Source organism: Candoia aspera, chromosome 1 (assembly GCF_035149785.1).
Source record: "Candoia aspera isolate rCanAsp1 chromosome 1, rCanAsp1.hap2, whole genome shotgun sequence".
Taxonomy (NCBI): Eukaryota; Metazoa; Chordata; class Lepidosauria; order Squamata; family Boidae; genus Candoia; species Candoia aspera.
Window position 1 is genome coordinate 27,900,885 of NC_086153.1, and position 13,927 is coordinate 27,914,811.

General features: G+C 38.6%; 1 protein-coding gene across 1 annotated transcript in view; it reads left to right on the forward strand.

Annotated features, from left to right (window-relative positions):
- USP34 (ubiquitin specific peptidase 34) overlaps positions 1 to 13,927 on the forward strand; it is a 617,663-nt gene that overhangs the window by 69,373 nt on the left and 534,363 nt on the right. The window contains exons 24-34 of the mRNA XM_063301132.1: positions 170 to 269; positions 420 to 579; positions 1,154 to 1,280; positions 1,379 to 1,526; positions 1,788 to 1,888; positions 4,659 to 4,868; positions 7,633 to 7,758; positions 10,872 to 10,994; positions 11,096 to 11,179; positions 12,957 to 13,043; positions 13,185 to 13,385. Coding sequence (XP_063157202.1) covers positions 170 to 269; positions 420 to 579; positions 1,154 to 1,280; positions 1,379 to 1,526; positions 1,788 to 1,888; positions 4,659 to 4,868; positions 7,633 to 7,758; positions 10,872 to 10,994; positions 11,096 to 11,179; positions 12,957 to 13,043; positions 13,185 to 13,385 — 1,467 coding nt within the window. The remainder of the gene's footprint in view (positions 1 to 169; positions 270 to 419; positions 580 to 1,153; positions 1,281 to 1,378; positions 1,527 to 1,787; positions 1,889 to 4,658; positions 4,869 to 7,632; positions 7,759 to 10,871; positions 10,995 to 11,095; positions 11,180 to 12,956; positions 13,044 to 13,184; positions 13,386 to 13,927) is intronic.

A 13,927-nucleotide genomic window follows, 5' to 3' on the forward strand; every position in this document is an offset into this window, starting at 1 on the left:
TATTTTCTCACATCACTGTATGCCTTCTTTTGGTATGGAATGAAATCCTTACCAGTGCTGCTGATAAAGATGTGAAAAGATGCGGTAGATAATATTTCTTAACTGTTGGACAGAAATTATGGATTGTCAGCTATATTAGTTTTTCTTTTTTTTTCTTTTCTTTTTATAGTTGTGCGGTATGGACCAATTCTGGGGCATTGCTTTAAGAGCACAATCTGGAGATGTGAGCCGGGCAGCTATACAGTACATTAACTCCTATTATATTAATGGTATGAGAATTCATTTCAAAATTCTGAGCTTAGAATTCCAAAGAAAATACTTTATATCATTATAAAAAGAAGAAGTTTAAATACGTTTTTTTTATTTAGGTAATTTATCTTTATAATTTTATTTAGGTCATTTATTTTTAAATATTTTAGGTAAAACAGGTCTGGAGAAAGAACAGGAATTTATTAGCAAGTGCATGGAAAGCCTCATGATAGCATCTAGTAATCTAGAGCAAGATTCTCATTCCAGCCTCACTATTATTGAACGAGGACTGCTCATGCTTAAAACTCATTTAGAAGCTTTTCGGAGAAGGTAAACTATATCCTTGTTGTACTGTTTTATCAAAAGCTGGTATTTAAGGAAAAATGACAGGCAATTATGAACATTATTTTTTGTGGTCTCAATATTAATTTGCTGTATTTTTTAATTTCATCATAAATTTAGGAATTTTTAAAGAAAATTCTGTATCTCACTTTTTAAATTTTTTTTCACAAGTGCAAAGTGGATTATTTTCCACTTTGTGCTCGGTCCTCAGTGAAATAAACTTGCCTGTGATATACATCATCCTAGTTTTGAAATATCCTTGTATTTTCTGTGTAGTGTTGGGTAACCTACTTTTAAAATAAGATGATACTGAAACATTATTGAGCTCATGAAATTATCTTCATAATTCTTTAGGCCCTGGCAAAAGTTCATAAACATCACAAGTTGTAAATTACTAAGAAATTCATAGTCACCATCCTCTTGTTCTTGTATATGAGTTTAGCCTATTCAGTTGCCACTTTGAACAGGTAAATCTGTAACTTCTCCATTGATCTGCTTAGATAATTTGGTTTTTAAAGAAATGGTTTGTCATTAGTTTCCCTTTTTTATATTTTTTCTTCAGGTTTGCATATCATCTGAGACAATGGCAAATAGAAGGCACTGGTATCAGCAGCCATTTAAAAGCGTTGAGTGATAAACAATCGCTACCTCTCAGAATTGTTTGTCAGCCAGCTGGACTTCCTGACAAAGTATGTTTTCTTAATATTTGCTTCACTCGCAAATATTGCTTTATATCTCGTCTCATTTACTAAGAAATAAATTTAATGTACAATGTGTTCTGTTCCAGATGACCATTGAAATGTATCCAAGTGATCAGGTGGCAGATCTGAGAGCTGAGGTAACACATTGGTATGAAAATTTGCAGAAAGAACAGCTGAACCAGCAAGCTCATCTGCAAGAATTTGGCCAAATCAGTAGAAAAGGAGATTTCCCAGGTATATTTTAAAGTATTTTTCTGGCTAGGACTTGGCTGATTGGCAGTCCAATTTGAGCTTGTGTGGTAGGTTTACCACACAAGGGTTTACCAGTCTCTGTTCACAGACTGTTCATACAAAAAAAACCTGTTCTAGTATTTTTCCCAATTTAGTACATGAATGAATAAAAAAATAGAAAATCTATAGTTTTGTAAAAATGATTATGTTATGTTTGGTGGATAGAGGAGAAGGTTACTGAAAGTAACTTTTTTTCAATTTTAGGGGGTCTCATGGGACCTGTAAGAATGATCTCTTCTGGGCATGAACTAACAACGGACTATGATGAAAAAACTCTTCATGAATTGGGGTTTAAAGATATGCAGGTATTAATAAATATTCAGAGGAGGTGATTATAAACATTCTGGAACGATAATAATTCATTATTTATATTACCATAATACTCTATCTTAGAAAGACTCTCCTGAATTTAGGCCAACCTCCTTCTTCCAACATTGCAGGTAGTCCTCATTTAGCGACCACAGTTGGGACCAGCAACTCAGTCACTAAGTGAAACAATCACTAAGTGGGAAATCACATGACCACAACTGTTCTTTCCTCCCCCCCCACCCTTTGGAATGCTCACCCCAGTGGCACTGGGATATGTCCTGCTTCAGACACACAGTTTCTCAGGTGATTATCAGTTTACTACTAAACTGAAGGATTACAGCAAAACAAAGGAATGTAAACAAAACACAGGAATGTAAAAGAAACCAATGCTTATCTGCAAGGTTTGCTTTGAGAACAGGAGAACTGAAGAATCATTCAGAGTCAGTCCAAGGTTTCAGAGCCAGGTCATGTTTGTCAGCCAGTCCAAAGGTCCAAGAAGCAGAATCTACACACTAAAGCCATACACAAGCCAGATACCAAACTATCAAATATAGTTTCCAGCAAAGAGCTTGTTTCAGAGCTACTGCTTAAATAAGGCTGCAACCAGCTGTCAGTGATCAGACTGCTTGCTCCTTTGCTTGGTGAGTAGCCTGATAGACTTTTGCTAATCTGCTCTACATTCTACTTGGCGGGAGCTGGGAGGCCTTATGTCATCCTCATCTGACTGCTCCAGCCGCTCAGGTGGTGCCTGTGATTGATCAGCCTCATGTGATTCCTGGCTCTGTCTCTCATCAGGCTGACACTCTACAGGCTCAGCTAGAGCAGCTTCTTCAACTTCAGACTCAAAATTTGAGTCCTGTGCCTGGGCCATGACAGGATAGCAGGCTCAAAACTGACAAGATCAATTAGTTTCTGTGATAACTAGGTAACCAAAGATACCTGTGTATCTGTGATACACAGTAGGTAACCCAAGACTACCTGTAAATAAAATACATCCTGTGAAAAGCTTTATCTTATTTTAGGACAATAAAGCTCTGTTAAAGGTGCAGGAAGAAACAACTGTTGATCAGCTGGAAAATGTGAAAGAAGGCAAGTTGAGGTCTTGGAAATGCCATAGAACATATTTAAACTTAATACAAGAAGTCCTCACTTACCAACCATTAGTTCAATGAGTGTTCGAAGTTACAGTGGCACTGAAAAATGAGACTTATGACTGCTCCTCAAAGTTGTGGCCATCATAGCATCCCTGTGGTCACACAGTCATAATTGGGCGCTTGGCAACTGGCATGCATTTACAACAGTTGCAGCATCCTGCAGTCACATGATTGCCATTTGCAACCTTCACAGCCCACTTTTGACAAAAGTCAGTGGGGAAGCCAGGAGCAAGTCACAGTCACATGACATCACACTTAATGACCTGTGGTGATTCGTTTAACAACCACAGCTGGAATTGACATTGTAAGTTGGCACAGTCATGTGATGTCAAACTTAATGACCATGCCGCTTAGCAATGGAGTTGCTGGTCCCTATGGTGGTCGGTAAGTGAGGACTACCTGTATTTTGGAAGTGAGAATTAAGAGACTGAGCCAAAAAGTCTGTCAAAAATTAAATTTTGAGGAAGGAAGTTCCCTTTTTTATTCTATGAATTATTTTTATTTTAATTTAAAAAAACTAAAAATTGTTTTGAAAGGTGCCACGCAGATCTCTAAAATAAATACATTTAGTTTTCTTATTCCATCTAATATGCATCTAAAAATAGAATGTTATACACATGGAAGTGGATCTTGCTGCTACATTGCATGGCATTTATTGAAGTAACATAATTATGAGTAGAATATCTAAAACTGAAATAAATTTTTATGGAATTCTTCAGAGATGGGCATTCTGGAGGGGATTATATCAGTCCTAGGGTCTGAAACCATCTTATTAAGTAGCTAGATATCAAGGAGGAATGATACTCCTTTCAGATCAAAAAACTTTATGTTGGTGCTGTACACAGTAGATAAAGGTAGTCCTTGCTTAACATCCACTTGTTCAGTGACTTTTCAAAGTTACAACGGTGCTGAACGAGGGGGACTTACAATGGGTCCTTGTACTTGCAGCCATCCAATGTCCCCACAGTTGTGTGGACGCAATTCGGGCACTTGGCAACTGGCTTGCAATTACAACATTGCAGCGTCTGACAGTCACATGATTGTCATTCGCAACCTTCACTGCCAGCTTCTGACAAGCTAAGTCACTGGGGAGGTTGGCAGGAAGTTGCAAATGGCAATCGTGACCGTGGGATGCTGTGACCACACGGGATTCATGTAATGAAGGCAATTACGACTGTGTCGCTTAGTGATGGACTTCCCGGTCCCAATTAAATTGGTAAGCGAGGACTTACCATTGGTAAGCAAGGACTGATTTTCTTAACATTTATGCATTCCATTCCAGATTTCTCAGTGTTAGGAGACTTCCTCATTTATTTCAAATAATAATATTCTGTAGTCCTGTCTCTTGTGTCCACATGATCCTCTTATAGAACTTACAGCTTCTAGCTAATTTGCTGATTGCCAACAAGGATTTTTGTCCATGATATTATCTTGGTCTTTGCCAGAGGATTGACTTGTACTTTTCCTTCTCTGTGCTATGTGAACAGCTTTCTCGTAGCCTTAGTCAGTGTGTTAAAGGCACACAATTGCAATCAGTATACTGATATCTTAACTATAATAATAACTTCCTTGCCTTTTTAAAAATAAAATGATCTTCACTTGCTATTTCAAGATGGTGTTTGTGTCCCTGGGTGCTCCAAGGAGAGAGCGAAAGGGGGAAGGAGTTCAGCTTCCAGCATCCTGCTTGCCAGCTCCTCAGAAGGACAACATCCCAATGCTCTTACTTCTACAAGAGCCTCATCTTACCACCCTGTTTGACTTGCTGGAAATGCTTGCCTCCTTTAAGCCTCCACCTGCAGAAGTGGCTATGGAAGATAGTGAGGTAATTTTAATTAAGGTTCTTATGCAGGAATTGTGTTTTATGTAATACATACACACATGCATGCACACACACAGCAGGGGTCCACAATCTGTCAAGCAGTGGCACCGCTGCATAATCTCAGACAATATGGGTGTCAAAAATAAAAATTGAACAACAATGGAATGTGCATTTCAAAAGATGAATAAAAATTGTCCATGTCATCTCATGGAAAAATGCACACTTGTGCAATTTCTCTATTGCAGGATTTAGACCATTTTATATATTTTTTAAAAAATCAGGTTGGTTGGTTGGTTTTTTTAGTTTTGGAAGATGGTGGGTGCTACCCAATGGCACATAAAATACTTTATTTGTATAGACAACATAACTGCTGACTTATGCTGTAAAACAGAGACTTGTGAAAAATTTCAGTATTGAGTAAAATTGGCTTCATGTTTTTGTGATATATTTGTTTTTTTCCATCTGAAGTTTAAATAGTGTGGTATACGTTAGCCTACATGGCGTTACAGAGTGGTTGTAAATAGTGCAAAATAACTCTGGAGGGAAAAATGTGTCTGTTGCACAAACAAAAACTGGTTAATCTTACAGTATTGTGTTTGCTGAATTCAGATATGTTTTCAGATTTTTTTTCTATCAGTCAAGGTTTCTGAGAGACATAGAACTTGATACTTGATAATTAAAAGCACAGAAGTCATACTGGTACCCCACTTGCCGTGATACTGCTTTTCTGTGTTTGAAATGTCCTGGTGAAATCATTCACCAATCTTGTCGCTGTACTGAGATTGTCGGGGGAAAAGGTCCAAGAAATGAACAAGAAGTGACATGTTACCAATCGAAGCAAATATTTGTAGCTCAGGGTTGAACTGTGGAGTCCTTGGTGCTCTCTGAGCCTTGTTGTTTTCTCGCAGACGTTTCATTGCCAGACTAGGCAACATCTTCAGTGCAAAGAGGGGTTCTTTGCACTGAAGATGTTGCCTAGTCTGGCAATGAAACATCTGCAAGAAGACAACAAGGCCCAGAGAGCATCAAGGACTCCAAAGTGACATGTTGCATCCCATAGCTTGGTACAGCTTAATGAATTCCCCAAAAGGGTTTGCGGTAGCTTTTGAATGGTTATCGTGTAGCTTTTTCAACTTCACTTAACTCTTCATCAGATTTGTTATATTTTATCAATTCTTTTATCTGACAACCTACAAAAATATCTTCCTTAATCTTAGCATCACTAATCCTGGGAAATTTATTCCTCAAGTACACAAATCCAGTTCCTGTTTTATCCATCTCTTTAATGCAGTTTTTCATAAGTCCATCTGATATGCGAAGAAGGAAGGAAACCCTTTTCAGGGTCAACAGGTGGACTATTTATTTCTTTTTTCCTGGAAATGTGAGGTATGTTTTGGCATTCTTTCTGAATGTAATAGTTTTTCCTGTTCCTACTGATCCACTCACACAAAAAACAACAGTACTTTGTATATCCAAGCTGCAGGCCCAGCAGAAGTGCAGTGACCTTCAGATCTCTACAGATATTCCATTTATATTTTTCATACTGGATCTTTTCTAAAAATAGTTTCATGTTCTCATACAACTATTTCACATTAGCAGCATTGGCTAACTAATTTATTTCCATTATGTAGGAGGACAGCCTTCAAGCTAGCTTTTGAGGAGTCAGTGAACAAGCACCACTTTACATTGTGTTTATGGCCAAGACTCTCCATAACCAAACAAACATCTTTACAAAACAGTAGCCTATTGTCTTGGAAGAAGAATCTGTTAAATTCATCATGGCGGCAACAGCAACAAAAACTTTAGTATCAGAGAATATTCCAACCCTTTAATTTTGAACCTAAAACTTCAGCCTGCTTCTTAGACAAATTCAGAAATAAGAGCAAGATCATTCAGATCTTCTTCCATTATGCTTCACTTGAAATCCTGAGTCAGAATTAATGTTTTCCCTTTTCTGCTCTTTATATGCATCATCATAATCACCACTAGATTCAGCATCACTAAATGTCGCTAAACATCACATTTTATGAAGGCTTTGGTATGCCTAGTGGCAACTCCTCGTTATGTGGGATTGGTCTCATTGCAGTTGGTAAATCAGGGTATTTCACAGTGTGCTGACTTTTAGAGCTGATTTCTGTTGCTTTTTTTAGGCAGAAATAACAATTTGATGAATAGTCTTTTGGCTCCCTGTTAGAAGTCTTAACACATATCACACAACAAGCGTGAGGGGCCCAATTCTTATTCTTGGTCACCCACTTTACAACCAAAATAAAGTTCATAGGAATTTTTGACAAGTGGGAAGCTTCATTTCTGAGACTTAAATTTAAAGTCACCACACACATAGGAGAAAGAATCAGGATGGTTGTTACAGTTTCGTGGCATGATAACTGTATGTAGATAAACAAAACACTATTACAATCAATGTAATATTTAACTTGAATACAGAGAATGTAACAGTACATTTAAACTATTTTCACTGTAGCTGTGGCACCAGATTGACTGCTCTCCAGACATAAGCTGGGCTCATGTTCAGGCATATCCAGACATGACTCAACCTGCACAATGTGCTGTTCTGTACTAGCTGTCATGCCTTCTACGGTCACAAGAAAACTAAGGCTGATAGAAAAAAATCTGATTTCATTTTTGAATTCAGCATGAAAAAGTCTGATTAGAACACCTATTACAATCCATGTGACAAAATTGTTACTGTGATTTATTTAATTTGCTTTATTTGATTAGCATGATACATTTTTACATGTGTCTTCAGAGTGCAAAATGTGAAGAACTCCACCTTCATGCAGAAAATCTATCAAGGCGAGTTTGGGAGTTGTTAATGCTGCTGCCTACATGTCCTAATATGCTTCAGGCATTTCAAAATATTTCAGATGATCAGGTGAGCAAAAAATAATCTCTTAAATATTTGTAGTTGTTGACACATGAAGTTGGTAGGATATTTTCCCTTGTTTTGAACTGCTCCACATAATTTAAACCTGGCATCACAGTTTGGAGGTTTGGGATTCAAATATCATTGAATTTGAATTTGTATGTCTTGAAAAGGAGAGGGACAGCTATTATGACTTCTGGAAGGCCTTGTGAGCTGCCAGTGTGGGCACCACAGAGGGCCTGCCCACCCCTCTCTTGCCACACAGGTATAAGGAAGGAAAGGAAAGGAAGTTGCTGGAAAGATTGAGGCAGGTAGGCCAATGAGAAATGCTATGGTTGGACTTCCTGAGACCATTACAATAAGGAGCAAGGGCACAGGGCTTGTGGAGGAAACAAAGATTGTACTATGGAGAATAAATATAAAAGAAGAAGTTATCTTCCTTGTTATCTTCCTTGTTTATGAAGGAAGAGGTGATCTGACTAGCCTTGCCCTTCTCATCACATAAAATCACTTCAGAATCCCTTTGGGTTTTACTTCTATTGAACCATGGCTGGTCCAAAACAATTCTGAAGAACTTCCAGAATGAGGAAGTTTGTTTTGGACAAATACCTAATATGTATTCTTCTTTTATGTATTTATGAGTCTGGTTTTTTTATATTGAGGTGTTTGTTTATCCTTTGCAGAGAACTTCATTTTCTTCCTACAAGTTGTAGAAGAATTCCCCAACTGGGACAGGTGCTGCTTAACTTAATTTTGCGTCAGTGTGCAATCAATTTTGAGTTTTGCATATGGCATCAAATTATTTAGAACGGTTAAAATTGTTTAAAAAGTTATTTTACATTTTTCTTTGACGGGGTTAATTAAGAAACTAATTGGAAATCAAAATTAAATTGTCAAATCATAGCACCTTTTGACAGATGTCGCAAGGCCCTGTGTGCTGGGCTGGACACCTACCTGTTTGTTTTCCCCTCTGGACTCAAGGATTGGGATCTTTTCTGCAAAGTCTATGTTTTATCTTTTTCTCTCTGAGGAGTAGGGGGAGGGCTGTAATGTGACAGATGTTTAGGGGAGCTGCCACAAAACCCAGGTCCCTCGCGGGCTACCAAATGCTTGAGGGCAGGTGTGGCTTGGTGGGGAAGTCTTCGTATCGCTGTGGGGAGATGGGGTGTATTTGGGTGAATTAATGTGAGGGATGTGTTTATGAGAATGGTGTATGGATGCCGCAGCTTTGGAGAGGGGAATGAGGTGGGAGGGAACTGGGGAGAGAAGGAGGGCAGGCAGAAATATTGAGACAGTGATGGGCAGAGGGAGGTTTGGTGGCAGTCCACACTTGGGAATGTCAGGATCGCTATTTGAGAGGACACCCGGCCCTCAGGTTCATCCCCAATGCCAGGTTACTGGATTCTTGCTGGCCTTGGACTCGGCTGCTGCTTTTAAACACCAGGTCAGTTTGTAATCTGCTCTCATCCACAACTTAATTGACAAGTATTTTAAAAAATCTGGATGGGCCCAAAGGAAGGGGTTCCCTTCTCCAAAATATGCTTACCTGGGTTTCAGGTATAGATTCCAGGGGAGGGGGAGTGAGTTGGCTATTGTCATCTGCAAGTTGTTACGGCTGTCAGAGGTTCTGCCCTGCCGATAACCAGATGTGAGACACTGGTTGAAGCAGGACTTTGGGAAACAGTTGCCGTTACACCATTTGTCCTGCTACTCAGCATCTTCCCTGTCTAAGCTGCTCAGTTCTGTTGCTGAGTTGGTTTTGGAGGTTGCTTGTCCTTGGGGCCTTCTATTTGCTATCAGGTAACATTAAGTCTGAGGCATCTCAGGAGTCCCAAGTTATTGGAGGCCTGACACATACTGGGAATCACACTTCAAATCTTTCCAATAAGGGTGATCAGGTTTTGGAGGACATTACTATCAGCCTGTTGCCATGATCAGATCCCTTTCTGATTGCTTTTAGCTTGCTGGGCCGCTCCACCATACAGGGTGATAAGTCCTGTTAGATTGGTTTGGCCAGGTGACTGATGGACCTGGATGGGTTTCAGAGGGCTGTTGGGGTCTTTCCTGTGGATCTGGTGGGCAGTTCAGCCAAGGCCTTAGTTGCTGATTGGAATTAGCAGTGGTTAGGGCCTGCACTGGATTGCTCCTATGTGGCCTCTCTTTGTGCACTGATCTTGGGCCATACCTTGGTTCTCTGAAGAACTCCAGGAGATGACGCACCAGAAGAGATGCATGGAGCACTGTTGGAGGAAGACAAAGAATCTAAGTGAGCATGAGTAAGACTACATATTTGGGCTTAAAGCATGGTAATAAGGGTAGTGAAATGTCATTATTTCTCTACCCTTATTGCACCTGCTGATAGCTGCCCAGTGGCCTATTTAAGGTGACTTGTTCACTACTTGAGAGGGAGAGCCACAGGAACATCTTCTGGGCCATTGCAAGGACTACTCTTGTTATCTGGTAGATAAATTCACTCAGATTCAGACTCCAAATGGACAGGTCCAGTAAAGGTGCCTGGGGCAGATTCTTGTAGGGTTATCTGGAGTGAGTTTGTGGCTGTGACTAATGTGGAAATCCTCCATGGACTGCGAGCTCAGGCACCTGTTTGTTAGATCCAGGTCCCTCCTGGTTGTTCAAGACTGCCTCTCATGCATGTGTTAGAACAGCTTTTTAAATTAAAACAAGTGGTCATGTTTCAGTCAAGCTATAAAAGTATTAATGGATATTTATTTATTTATGTATTTGTCATAGTTTTATCACTGCCCATCTCCCCCACACATTTGCAGATACAGCAAATAATTTTTCATATCTGGAATAGCGTTGCTGAACAGGCAATCTAATTTCAATTTAATCAGCTAAACGTAAACTAAAATACAGGTAGTAAAGGAAATTTAAAAAACTGTCACCTATTCAGCCTTTTCATTTTGCTTTTAATTTAACTCTAGCTTTAGGAATCTCTAGTGAACCATAGATTAAAACATTCAACATGAGTCAAATTATATTCAACAGAGGGTATAATTAAGACATGATAGTACATAAACACATGTATATATTCAAGCTCAGATTATTAGTGATTCTCTCTTATAGACTTTGCCTGTCTAATCTTTTTTATTTTTTAAAAGGGTAATGATGGATTCAGTTGGAAAGATCTTTTAAGAATAAAAAGTGCCCATAAACTTTTGTATGCCCTTGAAATAATTGAAGCACTTGGAAAACCCAATAGAAGAATAAGGCGGGAATCCACGGTAGTATCATTTTGTTTTTCAAAATTTTGTTTCTTATATATGCATGAAGTGCCTTTTATAACTTATCTTTCATGATAATTATGTTTTGCCACTGATTTTAGGGAAGTTACAGCGATCTGTATCCAGATTCTGATGATTCAAGTGAAGATCAAATAGAAAATAGTAAAAACACTTGGAGTTGCAAGGTTTGAAATTGTTATATAAAAATGCTATTCTGGTGGCATTTTTGTCTTTGTTCACATGTGTCTGTACTTTTACTTTTTGTTTTTGATTAGAAAATGAGGTGCTGAAAATGAAGTAAGCACAGATTGCATTTTTGAAAAAATCCTTCCATAAAACAGAAAAGCAATTGTTCTTTGTACAAGAAAGAATTATTCATTTTTGATTTTTAATAAATTTATTACAGTCATAGACCAGCATAAGCAGGGTGGGGTACAGTCAATTAAAAAGCATAGAAGATACACAAGACTCTAAAAAAACCATGAAAAGCTAGAAGAAATAAAAAAATATATGTATTAAAACAAAGTATATATAAAAATGAGTCTAAAAGAATTTAAAAGGAGGGGTAGGGGCATTAGATATAGCGGAGCATAAAGGTTAGTATGTGAAAGACTATATCAAATTACAGAGTACTCTAGCATGGCGATCTAGATGTCTCTCTGAGTAAGGAATCTTCCTGTATCGCCTTCAAGGACAGCTGAGGTGAGGCTATGACATCGTGCCAGAGTCAAGGCCCTCTGGTATTTAGGTACTTCAAGTTTAATTAAGCGTGCCATAGGAGAGGCAGAGTACCTGTTGGATTCACTGCAATAAAAGTTGGGGTTCTGAGTAGATCCAGTTGGCACTTTGTGTCTGCTGCACACTGTGTAATGAGTGCTTTAGCCTGATCATATCCCATGCTGAGTAGAAGACCTGGAGAGAAGCCCAAGGATGAGATTTTAGTTGCCACTGCCTGTTTCCACATGGATTGAAAATCATTCATAATTAATGGGGCAAATCCAAGGGGGAAAAAGGATCATCTGAGCCAATAGTTGAGTATGGTCACCCACACTCTAGCCTCCACTTTCATGAGACCTGTCTCTAGTTGCAGGGTGTCATTAGAGACACATTTTGGAACTTGAAGGGCTGATCTTAGAAATTTGGATTGTACAAGTTCTAATGGTGCAAAATTGGAGAAGGGACCCAGCTGGACAAAATAAAGAAGTTGTGCTATTGACGTGGCTTCAAATAATTTGAGTGCTGCAAGTATATAGAGGCACCTCTTGTCTTAAAAGTTGGTGTTGTGGAAATGGCGCACCATGGAGTTGATACAGAAATTGAATAAGAGGCCAATATGCAAGCTTGCTTGACACCTTTCTCAGTTTCACTGGCACTGGTGAGATGGCCCTGGGGGTTACATCTTTCTTTGAGTGAGGTCCCGTCATGTAGCATACATATTAAATAAAGTAAACTTTGGTCAATCGAGGCCTCCAGTTTTTCCCACAGTTTAGCTTGAGATATGGAATCAAATGCTGCTTTGTAGTCTATGAAAGCAGAATAAAGGGAGGTTGTATTGAGGGAGGAGTGTTTTTAATGAGATGATGGAGTACTAGGCACTGATCAGTGGTGGATCATCTTTCTCTAAAGCTGGCTTGTTCCTCTGCAAGTATGTTTTCTTGTTCCAGACAGTTGTGGAATTTCCATTGTAGGTGTCTTACATAGAGTTTGCTGACTGCGTTGAGGAGACTGATTGGTCTATAATCAGCAGGGTCATTCTTTTTCCCTTTTTTATATATAGGGACAATGATAACAAGCCCCCAATCCTTGGGGACTTGGCCATTAGTGTCGATGCAGGTAAAGAGTGAGGCCAGAGTGGGGGCAAAGAATTACTCAGTTATCTATGAGAGATTTTTATACAATAACACATATTTAGTTAGTTGCTTCCTTATTTTACTTGCTGACATATCTATAATTTGATTACAGTTTGTGGCTTCTGGAGGTCTTCAGCAGCTCTTGGAAATATTTAATTCTGGGATTTTAGAACCTAAAGAACAGGAATCATGGACAGTTGTAAGTGACAAGTCATAACTGGCTCATCTTAATGAGATATAAAACTTTTCTCTAATTCTGTAGTTTTGCTTTAAAGCATTCTGTTGTTATCTATCAAAAAATTCAATGAAGTTAAAGCTGCTTACTGAATCTTATTTGTAGTGGTTACTGGATTGTCTGGCTTGCTTGCTGAAGTTGATATGCCAGTTTGCAGTGGATCCTTCAGATTTGGATTTAGCTTATCATGATGTTTTTGCCTGGTCTGGAGTAGCAGAGAATCACAGGAAAAGAACTTGGCCAGGAAAATCACGGAAGACTGCAGGAGATCATACAAAGGGCCTTCACATACCCCGTTTGACTGAGGTGAAAAACAAACATCTCTTTAAAAACAACAAAAACAAAGACTTTAGGGAAATGAATTTGTCTTGTCCCCAAATTGGCACGTGTGACACTATGTAAATGTAGGTTTATGTAGAGACTTACTTGGGAAACCCATCATTAGAGGGGGGAAATTGTTAGTAACTATAAATGGTTAACAGGAATAATACAGTCTTACTAAGTTAACATATTTCCCAAGAAGTAACTTCCATTCCACATAAGTTTGATGACTGGGAATTATGGGAATTGAAGTCCAATATATCTGAAAAGCATCAGGATGGGTTAAGGTTAATAATATATACTCCTGCTTATTTTCTGCATGCATACATACATACATACATACATACATACATACCCTATGAATTGATAAGAAAGAAATTGGATCTGAGAATAGCTTAAAGAGAAGCCTGAACCATATTTCATATATATGTTGCTTTGAATGCAACACCTCAGCTTCTTCCACTGAATTTTAAATTTAGCGTATAAGTATATATAGAGTCATACTTCATAAACAACAGTCAGTTCTG